Below are 20,431 nucleotides of genomic sequence, written 5' to 3' on the forward strand. Positions count from 1 at the left end.
TGGACCAGGACACCATGCCGACGAGGGGCCTTTCGATTCCCTCCACTTCTCCATGAGACCCCCGGTGCAGGAGGAAGGCGCCCCGGTGGGTGGCATAGAGGCTACACGTTGGGATGCTAACTGCGTGGCCAGTAGTTTGAAACCACCAGCTGCCCCTTGGGAGGCAGATGGGGCTTTCTGCTCCCGTAGAGAGTGGCCGTCCCAGTAGCCCTGCCCTGTCAGGCGGCTGTCCGTCAGAACAGCCTTGGTAGCAGTGAGTTTGGGGCTTGGGTTTGGTGGAGCCTTAGGACCCTCCGTCCACTCCTCTGACCTCACCCTGATTGATTGCATCCACAACACCCGCACCCGGAATTGTGTGTCAGCATGTCTTCTGGGGGGCACATTCCATCCTTGGTTGGGCCACCCAGACAGGTGACCAAGGAGGACAGAGAGCAAACCTGCCCGAGAGAAATCGAAGGAAGAGCTGGAGCCTGCAGGCTGCAGGCTCAGAGCGAGGCCCCCCGGAGCTCTTCTGGGGAGAGATAAGGAGCAGCGACGTGTGGGCAGCCGCCTCCTGTGGCGGGTGTTGGGAGACAGGTCAGACTGGGGGCGGGCAGTCCACTTCTCCAGGTGTGGAGAGGAGAGGCTTCGCCCCGTCAGAGGTGCCGTCTTGGCCGCCAGCTCAGCTCCTTTGTAACGTGACCAGGCCCCGAGGGATGGCAGCTGGAGGCGTCTGGGCTGGGGGCTGCATGCAGTCGCTGTGCAGCGCGTGGAGTGCCTCGTGGAAGAGTGAGCGCACGGGCACAGAGGGTGCGCTCAAAGCCGGTCCGTGTGGGCATCACCGGGAAGACTTCTGCTCGGCCCGGGAGCACAGTACTCTGTGCCGGGGAGGGCCAGGTGGGGTGGAGGGGCTCTGAGGCACAAGAACCACCCCGGATGAAGTCACAGCACTGAGGAGCATGGCAGGGTCCAGGGAAGGCTACGGGCACCCCTTGTGGCCATCACCACGGGCATGGGGGACGCTGGAGGTGCAGCAGGAGAGATGACAGTCCTGCAAGGTGTCTACATGGTCATGAACTAGAGCTGGCCCGTCTGGGCCCACCAGTGCGCAAACAGGTGGAGGGAATGTGTGTGTGTTGGATTGGGGTCTCAGAGGGACACCTGCCCATGCCAGGCGGCAGCTGCCTCTTTGGCATGATGACAGAACCCCTGAGACAAATGCTCCTCCACTCCTGATATTTCCGCTAACAGCCTCCCCATAGGACGCACACTCAACTGGGAGAGGTGACCAGCAGGTGCACTAGCAAAAGTCAGACGGGAGCACCAGTCCGGGAGAAAAGAAACCCCCTCACCCACCCCAGGTCCCTGAAGAATGTGGAGACATGGTGGAGACAGGAGCTGCCAAGCCCTTGTTCTGCATGGACCAGCAACCAATGCCCGTGGAAGCCACAGTCAGGAACCTAGACCATGTACGGACTGGCCACACGTGCTGCACAGACGCCTCTGAAATCCTGAAAAGCCAAGACGGTGTTGAATAAGATAGACCTGAGAAGAATCGCTGTCGCTGAATCCTCAGCGCTGTTGAAGATTATTGACTGAACCATGGACAAACTCATCGTCCCTGGACAAAGCACAACCAGGACTCTCCTTAGAATGGGATGCCTGACCTCACGTGCTTTGGACCTGTCTCAGGGGAGACCAGTCCTTGGAGAAAGCCTGACCTCCCTGTGGATTCTTTCATGTAGGACAGCAAAGTCCAGGGTGGGGGGGAGGGGTTGAGAGAGAGGAACGCCCTCTAGGAGATGGACAGACAGAGTGACCGCATCCGTGGGCTCGGCCACAGGACCGACGGGCAGTGTTTTGTTGTGTTGCATGGAGGGTGACTGAGAGTCAGATGGACAATGGGACAGTATCTGCCGGCGCCCTGGTGGACAGCAGGTAACATTGGGCTGCTAGCTAAGAGCAATGTCGGCAGTTCAAATCCAGCAGCCGCTCCGCAGGAGGAAAATGAGGCTGTGTGCTCCAGTCAAGGCTTACGGACATGAGAACCATAGGGGCCCGCTCTTCTCTGTCCCGTAGGGTCGCCCGATCAGGACTGCCTGAATGGTAGTCGTTTATTCAGTGCACGGTGGAGCTCTGGTGGTGATGGGGCCTCAGCGCAGGGCAACTCACACCTGCCAGCCGCTCCGTGGGAGAAAGAAGAGGCTTTGGGCGCCAGCCCAGGTTCACAGACCCAGAGCCCCTGAGGGCAGCTCCCACCATGCTGTGGGGCCGCCCAGGGGGCAGTGGGTGTGGTTTCAGGTTTCCCAGTCTCTGGCTGGCTGTGCTGGCTTAGGAAAGGCAGGGGGGTTTCCAGGCAAACCCAGTTCCTCCATCTCTAGAGCACCTGCGGGCCCCCTTCCCCGTCTTAAGTTCTGCTCTGCCTGTTCTCCAGGAGTCCGGCATCACCAGCACCTCTGGAACCAGGTGCTCACAGAGACGCCGAGGGTCTGTGAGCAAGGGGTGGGCGTGCCGGTGGACACTAAGACCCTACTATACCATCCACCACCAAGGAACCCCATCCGCTCCATAGCTGTAGGGCCGTGGCTTTGAGGGAGACCATCTCTGGCCGACCGAGGGGCCGCCAGCCTCAGTGCACCCAGGGAGGAGAGCGAGGATCTGGGAGGAGGTGGCAGGTCCCTCGGGCAGAGCATCTCTACCTCCGGAGGCTGGTCCAGAGCACAGACTGAGCAGCATGGGCTTGGGCTGGGCTGCCTGTGGAGCAGGCTCACCTGTCCTCCCAGGTGCGTCTGAGAGATGGTTGTAAAACTCACCTGGACCATGCTGTGTTGCATGATCAAAGGTGGCTGTAGAACTGTAGAGCAGAACAAGGCAGGGGAAGGCAGAGGGCAGCCCCACCCTTGGTGAGAGTACTAGGTCGTGGCAGCCCGTTCACACCAGGCTCCTAATGAGCCGCAATAATGACCTGAGTGGCGTGGACATGCAGACACAGGTCTTTCCAGGAGTCCTCAAACTTTTAAAATAGGGGGCCAGTTCTCTGCCTCTCAGACCCATTGGAGGGCCAGACTATAGTTAAAAAAAAAAAACTATAAGCAAATGCCTATGCACACTACACATATCTTATTTTGAAGTAAAAAAACAAACGGGGCAAAAACACCCAGCGGGCTGGATAAATGTCCTCGGCGGGCCGCTTGTGACCCACAGGCTGTAGTTTGAGGGCCTCTGCCTTAGACCCTCTGCCCCCAGCAGGCAGCACAGCTGGACAAGCAGTCAGGCAGACAGGGACCCTGTAACCTGTGTCCACCTGACAGCTGTCCCTGCAGCCAGGCCTCCCTGTGGATTCTTTCATGTAGGACAGCAAAGTCCAGGGTAAGGGGGTGGGGCTCAGCATATTCCTGACATTCACACTTCACACACATAAGGGGGTCCTTTCTGTCTGAGCTGTGTGAACCCCTCACCTCACACACAGGAAGTCAGGACAGCTGACACTCCAGCCTGCCCAGCCCATAATCTCGCCCCATCCCTCGGCAGGTAGCCTGCTGGGTCGTGGGCCCCGGGAACCTCAGGATCCTGACCCTCTGGCCTCCCTGTGGCCGGCTGCCTTCTCCTCCTCCTTCTCAGGCCTGGGCGGGGATGGGGCACATCAGGGCCTGGTTCTGACCATCCTCTTCTGCTTGTCACAGGGGCTGGCCTGGACGGGGTCGAGGAGATAAAGCGTCATCCCTTCTTCGTGACCACAGACTGGAATGTAAGCCCCCAGGGGGGAAGCAGGGTGAGGGGCGGGACCCTGCAGGGTCTGTGTCCAGGGGAGGCCCTTGTGGCCTGCGGGCCAGGACTAGCTACCACATATCTGGTCCCTGAGAGGGACGGACTGCCTGCAGAAGCCCACCACTGACCTGCCCACCCTGCCTTTCGGGTTAGCCTTCAAATCCCCAACTTTCCTTTGATGCTACTGACCCTTCAAGCCTGACCTCATCCCCAGGGCAGTCAGGACCCCACCCCCAGGGCATCCACCAAGTGTGCCCTCGTGCTGTGTCCTGTGCCCATGTGCTGTGGGCATGCCCCTTTGCTCGACCATTCCCCACAGCCTGCCCTGTGCAGGCATGTCCTTGGAGCCCGGGCAGCACCAGGACAGAGCACAGATCCCCTGCTGCTCCCCCGCAGAGCCTGAGGTGTGGAGGGGACGGAGTATAGGGGCAGATGTGGGAGGGAGGCGGTGCACAAACCAGTGCCCCGCCTTATCACCGTTGTCATGCCATCCTGGGCACGTTCTGCAGGATGGTAAGGACGAGGGGTGGCTGCCCTGTGAGGGTTTCCTGGAAGACATCCTGTCGACAAATATCATCTGCACACCATCCCCCACTCCATTCCCACTGGCCTGTCCCCACCGCGCCAGTGCCAGGTGCCTGGGCATGGGAGCTGAGCCCGGCTCAGGAGGTGGCCCGGCCGCCACAGCCTCAGCCTCTGCCCTCCCCCTAGAAGCTGTACAGGAAGGAGATCAAGCCTCCCTTCAAGCCAGCAGTGGGCAGACCCGAGGACACCTTCCACTTCGACCCCGAGTTCACATCCAGGACCCCAACAGGTCTGTGCCAGCGAATGTATCCCTTCTGGGAGCCCCAGGGTGACACATGGGCTAAGTGTGGGCCTTGAATGAAGAGGCCGGCGGTTTGGCCCCTCCTGCCCGCCCCCCCTCCCCCAACAGAAAGAAGCGGCAAGCAGCTGCTCTGCCCTAACCTGGAGATTCATTCCAGTTTCGTGTGGTGTGCACAGGCACCCTGGTGGTGTGGGGGGTGAGCAGGAAAGTCCGTGGTTCAAACCTGCCCGGCACCAGAAAGCCTTCATGATCTGCTCCCAAGGGGCAGCTCCGCGGGGTCCTGGACGGTCACTGCGAGTCGGCATCGACTCGATGGCAAAGTGGGCTTTGGAAGGAGCCCAGGGGCCTAGTGGGTTATGCACCGAGCTGCAAATCCCAAGGTCAGCAGTTTGAACCCACCAGCTGCTCTCCAGGGGAAAGACGAGGCTGCCTGCTCCCATTACAATGACTAGTCTGAGAAACCGCAGTGCTTGCAGGGTCACTGAGCCGGCATCGACCGATGGCAGTGTAGTTCTGAGTCTCCGAGGCAGTGAGCGAGGCTCACGGGCAAGAACCCTTGCCTCCCACACAGGAAACCCAGGCTCAGTCCCTGGCCACTCCCCTCGTCTTCAGCCACGCCCACCTTCGCTGCAAATGTGTGGGCTGACCTGGTGGTGCGTGGCTCCCTGCAGATCTTCCAGAGATAGACCAGAAAGAAAGGTCTGGCCACCACCTTCCAACAGCCAGTCACTGCCCACCCGTGGGCCACTGCAGTCCAGGGATGGCGCAGACTGGGAAGTGTCAGGTGTCCTCGTGCAGGGGTCCCCATGAGTGAGGAGTTGACTCTGCCCAACTCCTGCCCCTCAGGGTCCTTCTCTGAATTGAGAAAGACAGTGCCCCTGGGGGAGAAGACACGGGGTGCAGGCCTGCCTGTTGAGGACAGGAAGTGGCGCTAGGGCTTCTGGGTGTTTACTGGACCCAGACGCATTTCCTCCTTTGGGGGCCTGTGGGTCTGTCTGTGGTACGGGGGTCGGTCTGTGCTCTGTGGTCTGTCTTTGGGGTATGGGTTTGTCTGTGCTGTGTAGATCAGTCCATAGTACATGGTCTGTCTGTGGTATACGAGTCTATCTGTGGTGTGTGGGTCAGTCTGGTATGTGGGTTTATCTGTGGTACTTAAGTCTGTCTGTGCTGTGTGGGTGAGTCTGTGGCATATAGGTCTGTTTTGCTCTGTTGGTCTGTCTGTGGTACATGGATCAATCTGTGGTACGTGAGTCTGTCTCTGGTACGTGGGTCTGTCTGTGGTATGTGGGTCAGTCTGTGGTACATAGGTCTGTTTTGTTATGTGGGGCTGTCTGTGGTACATGGATCAGTCTGTGGTATGTGAGTCTGTCTCTGGTACGTGAGTCTGTCTGTGGTATGTGGGTCAGTCTATGGTCTGTGGGTCTGTGATGTGTGTGTGTGTGTGTGTGGTGTGTGTCTGTGGTGTGTGTGTCTCTGGGGTGTGGGTCAGTCAGTCACTGGGGCGCAGCAGAGTCAACAGCACCTGGCAGCAGTGACAGCCGTTGGGGAGCCCTGGCCCTGGGCCTCTGACCCACCCGGTCACCATGGGCAGCACGTGGTCTCTAGGACACGGTGTCTCACTCATCAGACAGGCAGGTCCTCTGCACCCGTGCTCGACCCTGGGTGTCTCTTGCCGAGAATGACTTCTGCAGGACTCTTTCCATCTTGGGGGTGGGTGATGCCCATGTGGGGGCTTTTATCACTGTGTCCAGGGGTCTTCTGCACCGCAGGGAGTAGCCGCGCGTCTGCTCAAATGTTGCCCATGCTCTTGGCCAGTGTCCTTCTGTGTCCCTCAGTGAGAAGCTGGCAGTCAGGTGGCACCGGCCTCGCCAAGCTGGGTGGCCATGAGGGGCTGTGGCTCTTCTGACCCTGCTGTTCTGTGCCAGGGCGGGCATCCCTGCCCAACTGTCCTGGAAGAGCAAAGCGCAGGGTCTCCCCTGGAGACTGGGCAGGGTGGAAGCAGGCAGAAAAGGTTGTCTGCACCCCACAGTGTGTGCCTGCGCACACACACTCACACACTCACACCCTACACTCAAGCATGCACTCATACATGCACACAGATGTGCTCACACTATACATACATGCATCCCCTATACCCTGGCACACGCACATATGTGCACAGGGGGTTTCCTTGCTTCCTCTACAACCCAGCCCCCAGAAGCTCTAATGCCCCCGTCTGTGGTAGTCTCTCTAGGCACACACACACACTCATCCCCCCCGCCCCCATGAGCGCAGACTCCCTGGGTGGACACACACACACATGCATACTCACTGCCCCGTATCTGTGCAGACTCCCCGGGCGCACCCCCCAGTGCCAGTGCACACCACCTGTTCCGAGGATTCAGTTTTGTGGCATCAAGCCTGGTCCAGGAGCCCTCGCAGCAGGATGTCCACAAGGCCACCGTCCACCCCATTGTCCAGGTAATGCCGGAGCCCAGGGCCAACCTAGTGACAGGCCATGCTGACGCCTTACACTGCATCCTGAACTAGGGACCCAAGTCAGCACCCAGATACCCCATACCCGCTTGTCACTCTAGCCCCCCACGTGCAGTCCCCTGAAAGAAAGGGAGAGCAGGTCCTTAGCAAGGACTAGGGATGGGAGCAATGACTGAGCCCCAGGTCAAATGTGGGTGCCCCATGTGGGTGCCAGCCGCTGTGAGCCATGAACACTCTGGGGTGGGGGTGGGGGTGGAGACACGCTTCTCCAGGCCTCTTCCCCGGGACAGGTCTGCCCTGTCCTGTCAGGCAGCGGTGAGTCAGAATGGGCCCCACAGCAGTGAGCTTGGTTCTATGTGGGGTCCACCTCATAGCCCTGGGGCTGCGTCCATTAGAGAGCCCAGCTGCTGACCACAAGGTAGGTGTTCAAACCCCCAGCCGCTCTGAGGCAGAGGAGTCCTGGCCATCTGCTTCCGGAGGGCTGTCAGCCTGAGCAGGCGCCCGGGCAGTGGGTGGGGCTTGGTTTTCCATCTTGTCCATCTGTGTAGCCGAAATTCAGAGACGTCTTTAAAGGCGGAGAATTCCCATCCCCATTGTGCAGGGACCGAGTCAGCCACACTGGTGGCCAGGGACTCCCCAGGTAGTTCTAGCCCCCCTGTCCTTGGAGAGAGAGGCAGGTATCCCAGTGAGGGAAGGCCCACTCCCCGTCCCTGCCGGTTCTCGGCAGCCTGGCTGCTAACGGACACTTCTCTCGGCCAACTCTCAGCAGCTGCATGGGAACAACATCCACTTCACCGATGGCTACGAGATCAAGGAGGACATCGGGGTGGGCTCCTACTCCGTGTGCAAGCGCTGTGTGCACAAGGCCACGGGCGCAGAGTATGCCGTGAAGGTGAGGGGGTGCTGGGCCGGGGTGGCTGGGGTCCCACGCGCCCTTACAGCCACTGTGATGACTCCCCTGCAGTGTCGGCCTCTCCCACTGGGCGTCCCCACACCCTGGTCACTGCCCATCAGCTGGGTTTGCTATCAGGTCCCCTGGAGAAATGCGTTTGTGAATCATCAGTGGGGTCACGCATGAACCCTGTGCCCGCCCTAACTAGCACCGAGAATGAGGGAAACAGGGCCAGTCAGGCCTGGCATGGGGGTGAGGAGGAGGGAAGGAGGAAACGGGTGGGGTGGGGAGAAGGGAAGGGCTGCCTGAGGAAGAAAGGGAGGGGCATTTCCTTTCTCCTCCTCGCCCCAGGGGCAGAACCGCCACCCCCTCCAGGTACTGAGGAAGCTGGTGGGGCCTTGCCGAGTTCTGCTCTGGCTCCCATGGCAGCTGTGGCACGCATGTGCCGTGTGTGTGTGTGTGTGTGTGTGTGCGCGCGCGCGCGCTGCTTGTCCCTGCGGGGCTGGCTTTCCCTGTCCCTTCAGCCCATCTGGTGGCCAGGGCCCCACAGTGGTCACACACTGGGCTGCTAACCACTAGGGTGGCAGTTTGAAACAACCAGCCGCCCCAAGGGAGAAGGGTGAGGCTTTCTGCCCCGTAAAAAGTCACTGTCCAGGCAACCTGTAGTGGCCATTCTACGCTGTCCCACAGGGTCACTACGAGTCAGGACTGGCTCAGGGAGCTGTTTGTTTTTGTGATCTGGTGGCCAGCTGCCGTCCTGGGGACAGGCTCTGCGGGCCAGCAGGGGCCAGGGGATGAGGCAGCTGGGGAACTGAGGTCTACAATCAGGCAGCCTTTCCAGAGAACAGCTGTGGGTCTGACCAGTCACCGCCTGGTGCCTTGGAGACGATCCCCCACTGACAAAGGCCAGCAGCGTCTGCCTGCCCGAATGTCCCCACACCCAACTCCGGCAGAAGGACACTGTCTGCATTCAGCATTCCCACGTGACTTAGAGTGCAGGCCCAGAGCCTCGGAGAGTCCGTGTCATGAGGGGCCTTTTGAAGGAGGCAGCTCCCATCGATCAGGGAGAAGAAGTGGGCTGGGGGAGGGGGTGCAAGCTCAGCAGGGGGACACTGCAGGACGCTCCCTCCCCCTGCAGTGAGGACGGCGGGGCGGGTCACTGTGTATGACCTGCAAGATGCTTGAGGTAGCCAGCACAGGCAGGGCCCAGGGTTCCTGCCCCATGAGGGTCTTGGCCCAGCACGCTCTCCATGCCCCCGTCACAAAGCCGTTCTGGGGGCGTGTTTCAGCTGAGCCTCGGAACAGTGACCACAAAGGCAGCTCCCGTGTCTGGGTTACTCTCAGAGAGGAAAGAGAGAATTTTCTGGCCAAGGGGCCACTGTTTGGGACCATTCCACTCAGTCCCCGCCCACTCCAGCTCACGGGCATCTCTGGAGCCTGCCCTGGGTCCAGCATTCCCAGAAGGACACTTACAGGGAAACCTGCCTGGGGATTTTCCCGGGGCACCTTGTGGGTGTGCTGGTGCCCCTCTGCTGAAGGAGGGGCTGTTTTGTTTGGTGTGTAGCTGGACCCCACTTCCACAGATGTCCTGCTGGGGGTCCGTCCTATACCTCAGTCACCCCATGGACAGTCTGAAACCCAGTCACCCAAGATCTTTCTGAAGTGCACCATCGGGATCAGGGGAAGGCTTCTCAACAGCCTGGGAAGGGCAGACGACACCACCTTGCTTGCAGAAAGTGAGGGGGCCTTGAAGCGCTTGCTGGTGAGGACCAAGGGTTGCAGCCTTCAGTGTGACCCAAACCCACATCCTCGCAATGGACCAAAAGGTGACATCAGGATAGATGGGGGAAAGGTTGAAGTTGTCCAGGATTTTGTCTTGCTGGGAACCGCCAACGCTCATGTAATCACCAGTCAAGAGACCAAAAGATGAGTTGCTTTAGGTAAATGTGCTGCACAAGACCTGTAGAGAGGGTTGAAAAACGAGGATGTCACTTGGAGGACATAGGTGGGCCTGGCCCAGATGATGGCATTTTCAATGGCCTCGCATGCATGTGAAAGTTGAGCACTGAATAAGGAAGACTGACGAAGAATAGACACGGGTGAGCTGCGGTGCTGGCGAAGAAGACCGAAAGTTCCGTGGATTGCCAAAAGAATACACAGATCTTTCTTGGAAGATGTGCATCCGGAGGCCTCCCGAGAGACCAGGATGGCGAAGCTCCATCTCGGGTGCTTTGGAGGTGTTGTCAGGAGAGACCGGTCCCTGGGAAGGGCATCATGCCTGGTACAGTGGAGGGCGGTGAAGAAGAGGAAGGCCCTCCAGGAGATGGGTGGACGCAGTGGCTGCACCGATGGGCTCTCACATGAGAACAATTGTGAGGATGGCGCAGGACTCGGCAGCGTTTGGTCCTGTTATGTGTGGGGTCCATGTGGGTCAGAACCAACTCTGCCCTCGTCCTCCTCCTCACTCCCAGCCCCACCCCCACCCCCAGGTCTGGCCGTCCCTTGTGATGGGTGTGTGGAGCCCCAATCCCTGCGCCGTGTGGGGACCCCACCAGGAAACAAGCCCTCTTTGTTAAATGTGTACATCCACCTCGGTGTGCAGGGTGTGTCCCATCCTGTCCCAGAGGTTCATGGAAGAGCCACGTGGGCACTCCCTGGGCCAGGTGACAGCATCGGAGGATCTCCAAAAACCGGAGGGTGCTGACAAAATCCCAAGTCCCTGATCCGAGTTCTACTTCCAGAACTGAGAAAATCATCATCTGTTCCTCAAAGCTACCCCCTTGCGGGGTCCCCAGGTCTGCAGCCCCAGGACACAGAGCCCACGTGCTCTGCTGTGTGGCCACAATATGCAGTTAGATGCTCTGAAGTCACCGGGGACATTGAGCCTGTCAGCTGGGCCTGCGTCTCATTTGGGCAGAGGTTGTTTCAGAGCTGCCTCCCAAAAAACCTCTGGAATCCAGCAGGGGTCCAGAAGGGTTCCTCCCCTGACCCAGGAGAGTCCTAAACTGAGCAGAGACCAAGGTGCCCAGGTCTCTAGTCCCCGTATGCTGGAAAGGATGCCAAGCTGCCAAAGAAGAAACAGGATCCTCCCAATGGCCTTCATCTTCCCTGCGGTGCCAAATGCCTCTGTTGTGGCACCCACCCTCCCAGCCACTCCGGACTGCACTATCTGCACAATCAGGCCTCCCTCTGCTCATCCTCAGGGCCACTGTGTCCCATGTCCTGCCATCCGGGGACCCCCTTTCCAGCTCCCTGTCAATGCTCTCCTGTGGCCCGCGCGATGTTCACTGGCTGACTTTCAGAAGTGAAGCAGCGGGTCTTTCTTCCCAGTCAGCCTCAGTCCCAAAGCCCCACCGAAGCCTGCTCACCTCAGGAGACCCCGCTGGTCTCTGAACTCCCACGACCGAGCCACCCATGAGCTCCACATTGGACACTCGGATGGATGATGGGAACCTGCTCCCAGAGGGATCTTATGTTAGACGGGGTTCTCTAGAGGAACAAAACCAGGACACTAACGATTTTATATATATGTATATAGATAGATACAACAAACAAATAAACAATTCATCTACAAAGCAGTACAAATGGCTCAGTGCAACTCATTCCCGTGAGACAGCTGTGAGACACTGGAAGTCCTTCAAGTCTTGGGGGCCTCCAGGTAGTCCTCCGTGGAGCAGTTCAGGATATCTGGGCACAGGCAGCAAACAGCAAACAGGGTCTGGTAGTCCCCAGCTCAAGCAATGTACACACCAGCAGTGTGGTGAAGCAGGTCTTGAAGGAACCTCAAACTACAGCGACACAGTCCATGGGTTAGTTGTCCCACAGGTAGTGTAGCTTGCAAATTGAGGCACAGAACAAGCTAAGGTGGCTGCACACTGGTCCGATCATCAAAGAGTGAGAGACAAGGAAGACGAAGCTCCCAAAGCCATTTATCTCTCCGCCCCTCAATCAATCCCACGTGTGTTCACTGACCAGGTTGGCACAACAAACCCCACCCATCACAGATATGTTCTGCATGGTCAAAGCCACCTCCGCAGGCCCTGGGGGCGAAGTCCAGCCTTGGCCTGGTGCTTTATGGGCCAGGACCACCTTTGCTCTTATGGAACCCTCTGGAATAGCCAGGAGCCCTTGGGTGGGCTTATGGTCAGCAGTTCAAAACCACCAGCCTCTTCGAGGAACGATGATAAGGTCTTCCACTCCCATAAACAGGCTGACGTGGCCGTGAGCAGCAGGACACGGCACCACGGAGCCCCATTCTCAACCACAGCTGCCACAGGAATCCACGGAATGGCCGGTGGGAAGTGACTCTCGGAACCGTGCCTGGAGCAGACCGAGTGCCACAGCCAGCGGATCCAAGGCCTGGAGCAGACTGCTGGACGGGCTGGTGGGAGTGGGGGACGGAGATCACCCTGACTCGTGGCCAGGAGTCCCCAGGAGACTTCTCGAATCCAATCTATCATTTTCTGGTTCCAGTGGGCACAAGGTGCTTAGAAGGCTGGGCCACTGTTCGTGAACTTGGGGTGTTGGTTGGTGTTGGGTCCCTGACTAGTGAAGTGGGTCCCCAGTGTCTCTGGTCCATTCCCCCCTGCATGCCGTGTGCAGCAGCAAGAAGGCATAGGTGAGGCCTTCGGAGCCGGGAGGGGGGCGGAGCTACCTTTTTCACCCCAGCCTTGTGGAAGTGCGTAGCACTGGGAAGGGTGACACCACTCGGCAGGGGTGTCAACTGTGTCCTGGAAAAAACACAACCAGAAAGCCCCCCGAGCGGCCTGCACCCTGCAAATCTTTGCTCCTGCGGTCAGTCTCCTAACGTGCACCCTCTGCCTCCATCAGACTCACCCCTGACCCAGGACCACCGCCACCCTGAGCTCTCTCACACAGCCACCCCTGCAACGTCTCTGACTGCAAAGGCGCCTGGCCATAAGGACCCAGTCCTCCATCCATGCTGGGTGGACGCATGCTGCCCGGGCCACGCCATCCCTGCTCTGGCCAGCAGGTGGCAGCAGCATTACGCAGTGTTTTCACCCACCTGGCCCCTCTGGAGCCTGCTGGGCAGCTAACTGCAATGCCAGCAGTTCAAAACTACCAGCCGCTCAGTGGGAGAAAGATGAGGCTTTCTGCGCCCCTAGAGCCTTGCAGTCCCAGAAACTCACAGGAGCAGCTCTATGCTTTCCTGCAGGATCACTGCAAGTTGGAACCAACTCGATGGAGGACGTTGGAGAGTCCGGCATCCGTCGAGCTAACTTTGAGGGGAAACTGGGTGGCGTGGGAATGTTCTTTTAACTCCAAGCAGGACAGACTGGGTTCCTTCTCTGTCTCTTGTCTTCTCACTTAGATGAGGCCGGGTCCAGGCCTCTTTCAGGGAGGTGGTCGACCTGGGACAGGCAAGAGAGGCTGCCCACTGCCCCTCCCACCACCTGCCCTGTGTCCCTTTCAGATCATTGACAAGAGTAAAAGGGACCCGTCGGAAGAGATTGAGATCCTCCTGAGGTACGGCCAGCACCCCAACATCATCACCCTCAAAGACGTAAGTGGCCCGAGCTTGTTGGCCCCCGACCCCTGCACATGCTGACCCCACCCCCAAACCACCCTGCCAGCACAGATAGAAACAAGGCTGGGGGAAGTGTGGGGTCTCCAGCCTTGGGCTCAGGCTGAGGGGCTTCTCCTTCCTGTCCTGCCACCACCCTGGGGGGGGGGGGTCATGAGGGCCCCTCTGCTTGGGGAGGTGAGAGCCGAGGGGCGTGGGGAGAAGTCAGAGTTAGCAGGCCTGTTGTGGAAGGGGATATGGCATTGACGTCAGGGGTCCCCAGAGACTCTCACACGTAAGCACACACAGCGAAATGCTTGCCTAATGACCACCAGGCCAGCGGTCAGTGGTCAGTCTGCTCCCCTAAACATGAACAACATGAACATGACAGCCTAAAAGGCTCTGTGGGGCGGCTTTAGAATCCCTTTGTTGACACACTACAGCCATGCGCGCATGTACACAAATACATACACACATGTGAACATGTACACGTACACACGAGCACACACAAACACGTGTATACACGCATGTAAACATGTGCGTGCACACACATAGTCCCACCCATGGTGCACACTGGACTGTGAACCCTAAGGTCAGCTGTTCAGACCCACTGACTGCTGCTAGCACTGCTCTAGTTTGATGGGCAGGAATTGCCCTGGAGGGGCTGTGGATCGCGGAGATGGGAGCATGAGCATTGTGCTCATGTGTTGGGCTGCTAACTGAAAAGCCTGCAGTTCAAATCCACGAACCACTCCAAGGGAGAACAACGAGGCTTTCTACTCCCGTAAAGAGTTACCATCTCGGAAACCCACAAGGGCAGTCCCACCCTGTCCTACAAGGTCGCTGTGAGTCAGCATCGACTCGATGACAGTGAGGTTGGTTTTTGATGAGTTCATCATGGGCCCTACCTTCCCACTCACCTGAGCCCCTGATCCTGGCCAGCCAGTGTGCAGCTGGGAGCGGTGTGACTGGCCTCCCCAGAGCCTTTAACAAATACGGGTCTGGGACAGCCCGCCCTCAGGGGCTGGAGCCTGTGTGCTACCTGGAACCGCCCCTCACCCTCGTGACCATCAGGGTGTGGGGCACCGCGTGGAGGACTGGCATGCAGCCAGGTGCCCACACTGCCCCTTCTCCATCACACAGCTGTCCTGAGGGCAGCCAGCAGGCCAGGGGCCCAACCTCAGAGGGCCAGCATGCAGAGTGGGGCTTCCTGGCAGGAAGCAGGGGTGTGGCTCGGGTCACTGCCGCCCACAGGGCTCCCGCTGACTGAAAGTGGCAGTGCACAAGTGGTTGTGTCTAGCACAGAGGTTCTCAACCTGTGGGTCATGACCCCTTTGGGGGTTGAACAACCTTTTCACAGGGGTTGCCAGATTCATAACAGTAACAAAATTACAGTTATGAAGTAGCAACAAAAATAATTTTATGGTTGGGGGTCACCACAACATGGGGAACTGTATTAAAGGGCCACGGCATTAGGAAAGTTGAGAACCACTGGTGTAGCAGGAAGCCCATTACTCCCAGCCCTGCCCCTCCCTCACACCCCCCCCCAGAGGTCACCAACAGTGGCATGCCAGGCCTTTCTCCCAGGTCACCTCATAGTCTGGAAGGTCCTCGTGTAGCAAGACACGGAGCGGTGTTCTCAGGAAGGGCCTGCTCGGGGTCAACGACTCTGCCCACTCCTCTTCCCTGCCCAGTGTCTCCCCCTGAACTGCACCCCTGCAGGCGGCACCCGACAGCACTGGGAGCCAGCGTCCTATGGGAGGCCAGGGGCGGGTGTGTGAGTGCGTGTGCCCCCAGCAGGGCTGTGCCCCAGAGAGGCATCCCTGGGTGTCTGAGCGTGACCCCTGCCCCCCCCCCCAGGTGTATGACGATGGGAAGTATGTGTACCTGGTGATGGAGCTGATGCGGGGCGGCGAGCTCCTGGACCGGATCCTGCAGCAGCGCTGCTTCTCGGAGCGCGAGGCCAGCGATGTGCTGCACACCATCGCCAAGACCATGGACTACCTGCACTCCCAGGGGGTGCGCCGCCACCCTCCCAGGATGGGGTGGGGGGTGCTAAAGAAATGACACTGTCTGCACCCAAAGCAATGGCGTGGAGCCCAGACCCATCGTGGGGCTGGGCTGCCCACCTCAAGGTCAGCTGTTCAAACCCACCACCAGCCGTTCCGAGGGGGCAGGTCGGGGCTGTCTGTCCCCTGAAGACTTGCAGCCTCAGAAACCCGCAGGGCAGTTCTGCTCCGTGCTGCAGGGCAGCTGAGAGTCAGCGCTGACATGATGGCAGTGGGGTTAGTTTTGGTGTGTTATTTTTGAACCCAGCCCTTCAGGCTTGCTGGAGGGAGGTGTAGAATGTTGGTGACTTGCAGGTTTAAAATCGGAGCCAGACACGCTGCAGAGGAATAGGGTAGGTGACAGTGACGGCGGGAGCTGAGACTTAGCCATCCCTCCGTGTCGTCCCAGGTTCACAGTCGAAGCTCTTCACAGCTCGACTCCTGACTCTGCGTTAGACCCATTTCACAGGCAGGGGCACTAAGGCACGGGGTCTTGGCCAAGGTTGCAGACCTCAGAAGAGACAAATTCAGAGTTTGGACCCAGCCGGTGGGGTCCCAGCGCCCCTGCTCCTGGCCACAGTCCACCCAGTAGCATCACCTTGCTGGCTGCCGTAGTCTGGTCTAGGGGTGTCTCAGGGTGGTCCTCGGTAGCCACCGGAGCCCAGCGTCTGGCCTGGCTCTGGTCTGTGGCTTGCAGTGGCTGGCTTCCACAAAGGAAGCAGAGACAGGCTTTCCAACGTGTGTTTGGGGTGTTAGGCCTGGCAGTTTGCCTCTGGGCCTCCGGGAGCTTCCCTGGCTCCTTACCTGCCCAGTGAACTAGCCCCCCTTCGTGCAGCTCTGCAGACAGCCCGCTTCCCCGCAGCCGTGCCTCACTGTGGGCTGATGGCGTGGCTTCTTCCCTGAGGGCTGCTCCTGTCACGCTGTCCCCTGGACTGGCTGGCGTAGGGCTCATCTTGGGTGGGCGCCTGGACTCCTGAGCCACAGCCCTGGTCCAGAGTACTCAGGGAGCAGGTCTGTTAGCGCCCGCTCTGCCCGCCAGGTGGTTCACCGTGACCTGAAACCAAGTAACATCCTGTACGTGGATGAGTCTGGGGACGCCGAGTCCATCCGCATCTGTGACTTTGGCTTCGCCAAGCAGCTGCGGGCCGAGAACGGGCTGCTGATGACCCCTTGCTACACGGCCAACTTCGTCGCCCCCGAGGTCAGTCTGGGAGAGGGAGCACAGGCGGTGGGCGGCAGGATGGACTCTGGGCTATTACAGGTTTCTGGGCAGCGCCGCTGATATGCGGCTGACTGACTCAGCACCAAGGGGCTCTGGTGGTGCCATGGGGGAAGCGCTGGTCACCTCCCTGAACAGCACGTGGCTGTTGGAATCCACCAGCTTCAACTCGGGAGACAGATGGGCAGTCAGTGTCCAGAGAGATCCCATCTGAGAAGCCCAGTGCAGCAGCTCTGCTCCATCCTGTGGGGTCAGAGAGAACGAGCGAGAGAGTGAATGTTTGTGTGTCGTGAGTGTGTGTGTGAGAGTTGATGAGTGTGTCCGTGCATATGTATGACTGCGTGAGTGTATGTGTGTGAGAGTCTGTGAGTGTGAACGAGTGTGTGAGAGTATATGTGTGAGTGTGAGGGAGTATGAGAGTGTATGTGTGTGTGTGTAAGAGTATGTGAGTATGTGTGTGCGTCTATATGGGTGTGAGTGTATGTGTGTGAGGCTATGAATGGATGGATGTGATTGTGTATATGTGTGTATGTGAGGGTATGAGTGTGTATGAATGTGTGTGTATGAGTGAGTGTGTATTTGAGTGTGAGAGTATGTGAGTATATGTGTGTGACAGTATGTGTGTGTGAGACTGTATGGGTGTGTGAGTGTGTGCTTCAAACTGAACCACAGCAGAAAGGCCTGGTGGCCGGCGTCCATGACGGTTCCTGTCCAGCAGGCCCTCCTGGTGGCTGTGCCCTGCGGGGCCTCAGCTTCCTCCCTCGGAGCAGCTGGGGGCCTGTCCTGCCGGTCTCACCATCAGCAGTCCCATCCCTAGCCCACTACACCACCCAGGTCCTGGGAGTGATATTTAGGAAACAGGAACACGGGGGCCCTCCACCCCCTTGGAGGCAGGCCCTGACTTTGCTAATGCTTGGCCAGCGTCATGTTGCAGTCTCCGTGTGAATAGTGTAAGGGCCCTTCTGGCACGCAGGCTGAGCATGGAGCATCAAGGTCGGTGGTTCAACACCCCCAGCTGCTCCGAGGGAGGAAGCAGAGGTGGGCTGTGCCCATAGAGATCGACCGCCTTGGGAATGCACGGGGCAGCTCTGCCCTGTCCTGGGGGGCTTAGTCGGACTGACTCAGGGCAGTGGTTGGGCTTTAGATTTCAGGAGTGGAGTCAGGCTCTGACTGTAGATGTGCTACTCAGCTTCGAGTCCTGTCAACCCTGCTTCTGACCGGGGCAGACGAGGGGGGCATGTGCCCAGGGCGTCAGCAAGGCAGGGCACCCACTGTCCACAGCCAGCCCCCTGAGGTGCCAGGCAAAGCGGACAAGCAGCACGCGAGCGGCATCGTGGGAGGGCCTGGAGGACCCTCGGTGACACTGCCTGCCACTTCAGTGTGTGAAGGTGCCGGATTGCTGTTCCCACAGGGCCAGCAGGACCATGGCCACTCCACCCTGGCCACTCCAGCCAGCTCCCGGGGCATGGCGTGGTCCCCGCCCCTCCTCCGTGGAGCGCTTGGCTCTGACGCACCAACGTTTGTCCCTGCTTCTAGGTCCTGAAGCAGCAAGGATACGATGCGGCGTGTGACGTGTGGAGTCTGGGGACCCTCTTGTACACCATGCTGGCCGGGTGAGGGACCCCCCCCCCCGGGGCCTCCGCAGGGCTCTGCCCCCAGATGTGCAGCGAATGCTCTCATACTCGTTAGTGCCCTTCGGGACAGCCAGGGATGGGAAGAAGCTCACTCCTGATTAGACACTTGGCCTGAGCCAGACCCCCACCCCTCAGAGCGGGCATGACTGGCTGGCGGCGGCACCTTGGTTCTTGTGAGATGGGTATCTGCTCAGGACTCAGATGAGGCAACAGAGCCCGGGCTCAAGCATAGGTGTCTGAGACCTCAAAGCTCAAGTTCTGGCTCACTGTGCACCCCATCACCATAGGGGCCACTCTCCACACATACTACTCCCACAGAGACCACTCTAGCCCATTAGTCAGAGACCCCTGTACACAGCCTGACTGGACACACCAGAAGTGGTCCCTGGGGCTCCATAGAGCCTTCTTCACACGCCCCCTCTGGACCACAGACCTTGATCCGGGAGATAAGTTAGGCTCTACTTGGCTCCAGCCTTGGAATGGCAGTGTGACAGGAAAGCACGTGTCCATTCTTTGCTCTCGTGCGTGCTCTGGGTCCGGTTTATAACCAGACGCCCACGTTCTCACCTCACAGCTTCACCCCCTTTGCCAACGGCCCCGAGGACACGCCCGAGGAGATCCTGGCCAGGATTGGCAGCGGGCAGTACGCCCTCTCCGGGGGGAACTGGGACTGTGTGTCGGACGCGGCAAAGGTGAGTGGCCTCCCCCGGTGCTTGCTCAGCGGTCAGGCCTGGGGAGGCCGTGTCTAGTTTGGGAGTGGGGAGACGGTGTCCTCCCTGAATGGCACCCCTGTTTGGACCTGCACACCTTCAACTTTCGGGGCTCCAGCGCTTCAGCTGCTACACTGCTGCAGGTGGTCCTCAGGTCCGCGACGTTACTGAGCACCTGTCCTGTGTGTGCACAGACAGGCCCAGCAGAGCTCCGGACCCACGTGCCCTCTGCTGCTCTGACATTCCGTGGCTGGCCACGGGGCTCATTGCCGCTCACACCCTCAGTGGTCTGAGTGGACAGCATCCATGGCTCTCAGCTCAGATGCTGCCGTTCTTCTTGTGCTTGTTCGGAGCCTTTAGTTCCAACTCCCAGAAGACCTGTGGACAACAGGACCACCTGCTGCCCGGTCCTGTCCCATCCGCACACCCCTTCCTGTTGTCACCACTGTGCCTGTCCGTCTGGCTGAGGGTCTTGCTCTCTTGTGCTGACCCTCTACTTTGCCGAGCAGGATGTCCTTTCCCAGGGACAGGTTCTCCCTGATCACACGTCCAAGACACACAGACAAACTCTTGCCCTCCTGGCTTCTACGGAGCACCCCGGCAGTAGGTTCGATCCTCGTTGCCAGCACTGACGTTCAAATAAGCCGATTATTAGCTTGTTTTCCTGATTCAGCTGCACAGTGCTCGCATGCATGTGAGGCGACTGAAGTTTCCTTGGCTGGGGTCCAGCACACCTCGGCCCTCAGAGTGGCATTTTAAGTGGTCCTGCGCGGCACACTTGCTCCAGTTAATGCATGTTTCGTTTCGCTCGACTGCTGCTTTTACGGGCATTGATTGTGGACCCAAGTAAAGGGAAATCCTTCCGTCTTTTCTCTGCGTATCATGGCGTTTTCTGTTGGTCTAGGCAACGAGTTACGTGGCGTTGTACTCCACAGTGAAGGCTGTACAGCTTGACCTTCGAGTTTTATCTTGCTGCAGGGCACTTCAAGCCCTCACTTTCAGCAAGCAGGGTTGTCGCCTGCACACCACAGGTTGTTGGTCAGCCTTCCTCCGATCCTTGTTCATGGAATACAGCTTCTCAAATTATTTGGTCAGCATACAGGTCATCTCCTCCAGTCTTCTCCGGGTCCTTTTGCTTTCTTCGGGAATGGGATGGGCACATCACCCCTGTATTTGAAGTGGTCTCTGAGTTCAGGTTGGATGTTCTCAGTGTCATATTCTGGCGCTTGTAGAATTGTTTTTAATGCTCTTTGGCTTCAACCTGAACTTGAATGCAAGTTGAGGGTCTGTCCCACAGCCAGCCTTCGGCCTACTTTTGGCTGCTGGCTCTGAGCTCCTCCTTCATCTCTTTCCCCA

At 58.8% G+C, this 20,431-nt stretch overlaps 1 protein-coding gene across 1 annotated transcript in view; it reads left to right on the forward strand.

Moving 5' to 3' along the window:
• Positions 1-20,431, forward strand: part of RPS6KA2 (ribosomal protein S6 kinase A2) — a 76,232-nt gene that overhangs the window by 51,654 nt on the left and 4,147 nt on the right. Inside the window, exons 11-19 of the mRNA XM_075554274.1 lie at positions 3,663-3,727; positions 4,459-4,561; positions 6,903-7,033; positions 7,815-7,940; positions 13,375-13,464; positions 15,325-15,483; positions 16,552-16,713; positions 18,268-18,344; positions 18,940-19,057. Coding sequence (XP_075410389.1) covers positions 3,663-3,727; positions 4,459-4,561; positions 6,903-7,033; positions 7,815-7,940; positions 13,375-13,464; positions 15,325-15,483; positions 16,552-16,713; positions 18,268-18,344; positions 18,940-19,057 — 1,031 coding nt within the window. The remainder of the gene's footprint in view (positions 1-3,662; positions 3,728-4,458; positions 4,562-6,902; positions 7,034-7,814; positions 7,941-13,374; positions 13,465-15,324; positions 15,484-16,551; positions 16,714-18,267; positions 18,345-18,939; positions 19,058-20,431) is intronic.

This window comes from Tenrec ecaudatus, chromosome 7 (assembly GCF_050624435.1).
Source record: "Tenrec ecaudatus isolate mTenEca1 chromosome 7, mTenEca1.hap1, whole genome shotgun sequence".
In the NCBI taxonomy this organism is placed as follows: Eukaryota; Metazoa; Chordata; class Mammalia; order Afrosoricida; family Tenrecidae; genus Tenrec; species Tenrec ecaudatus.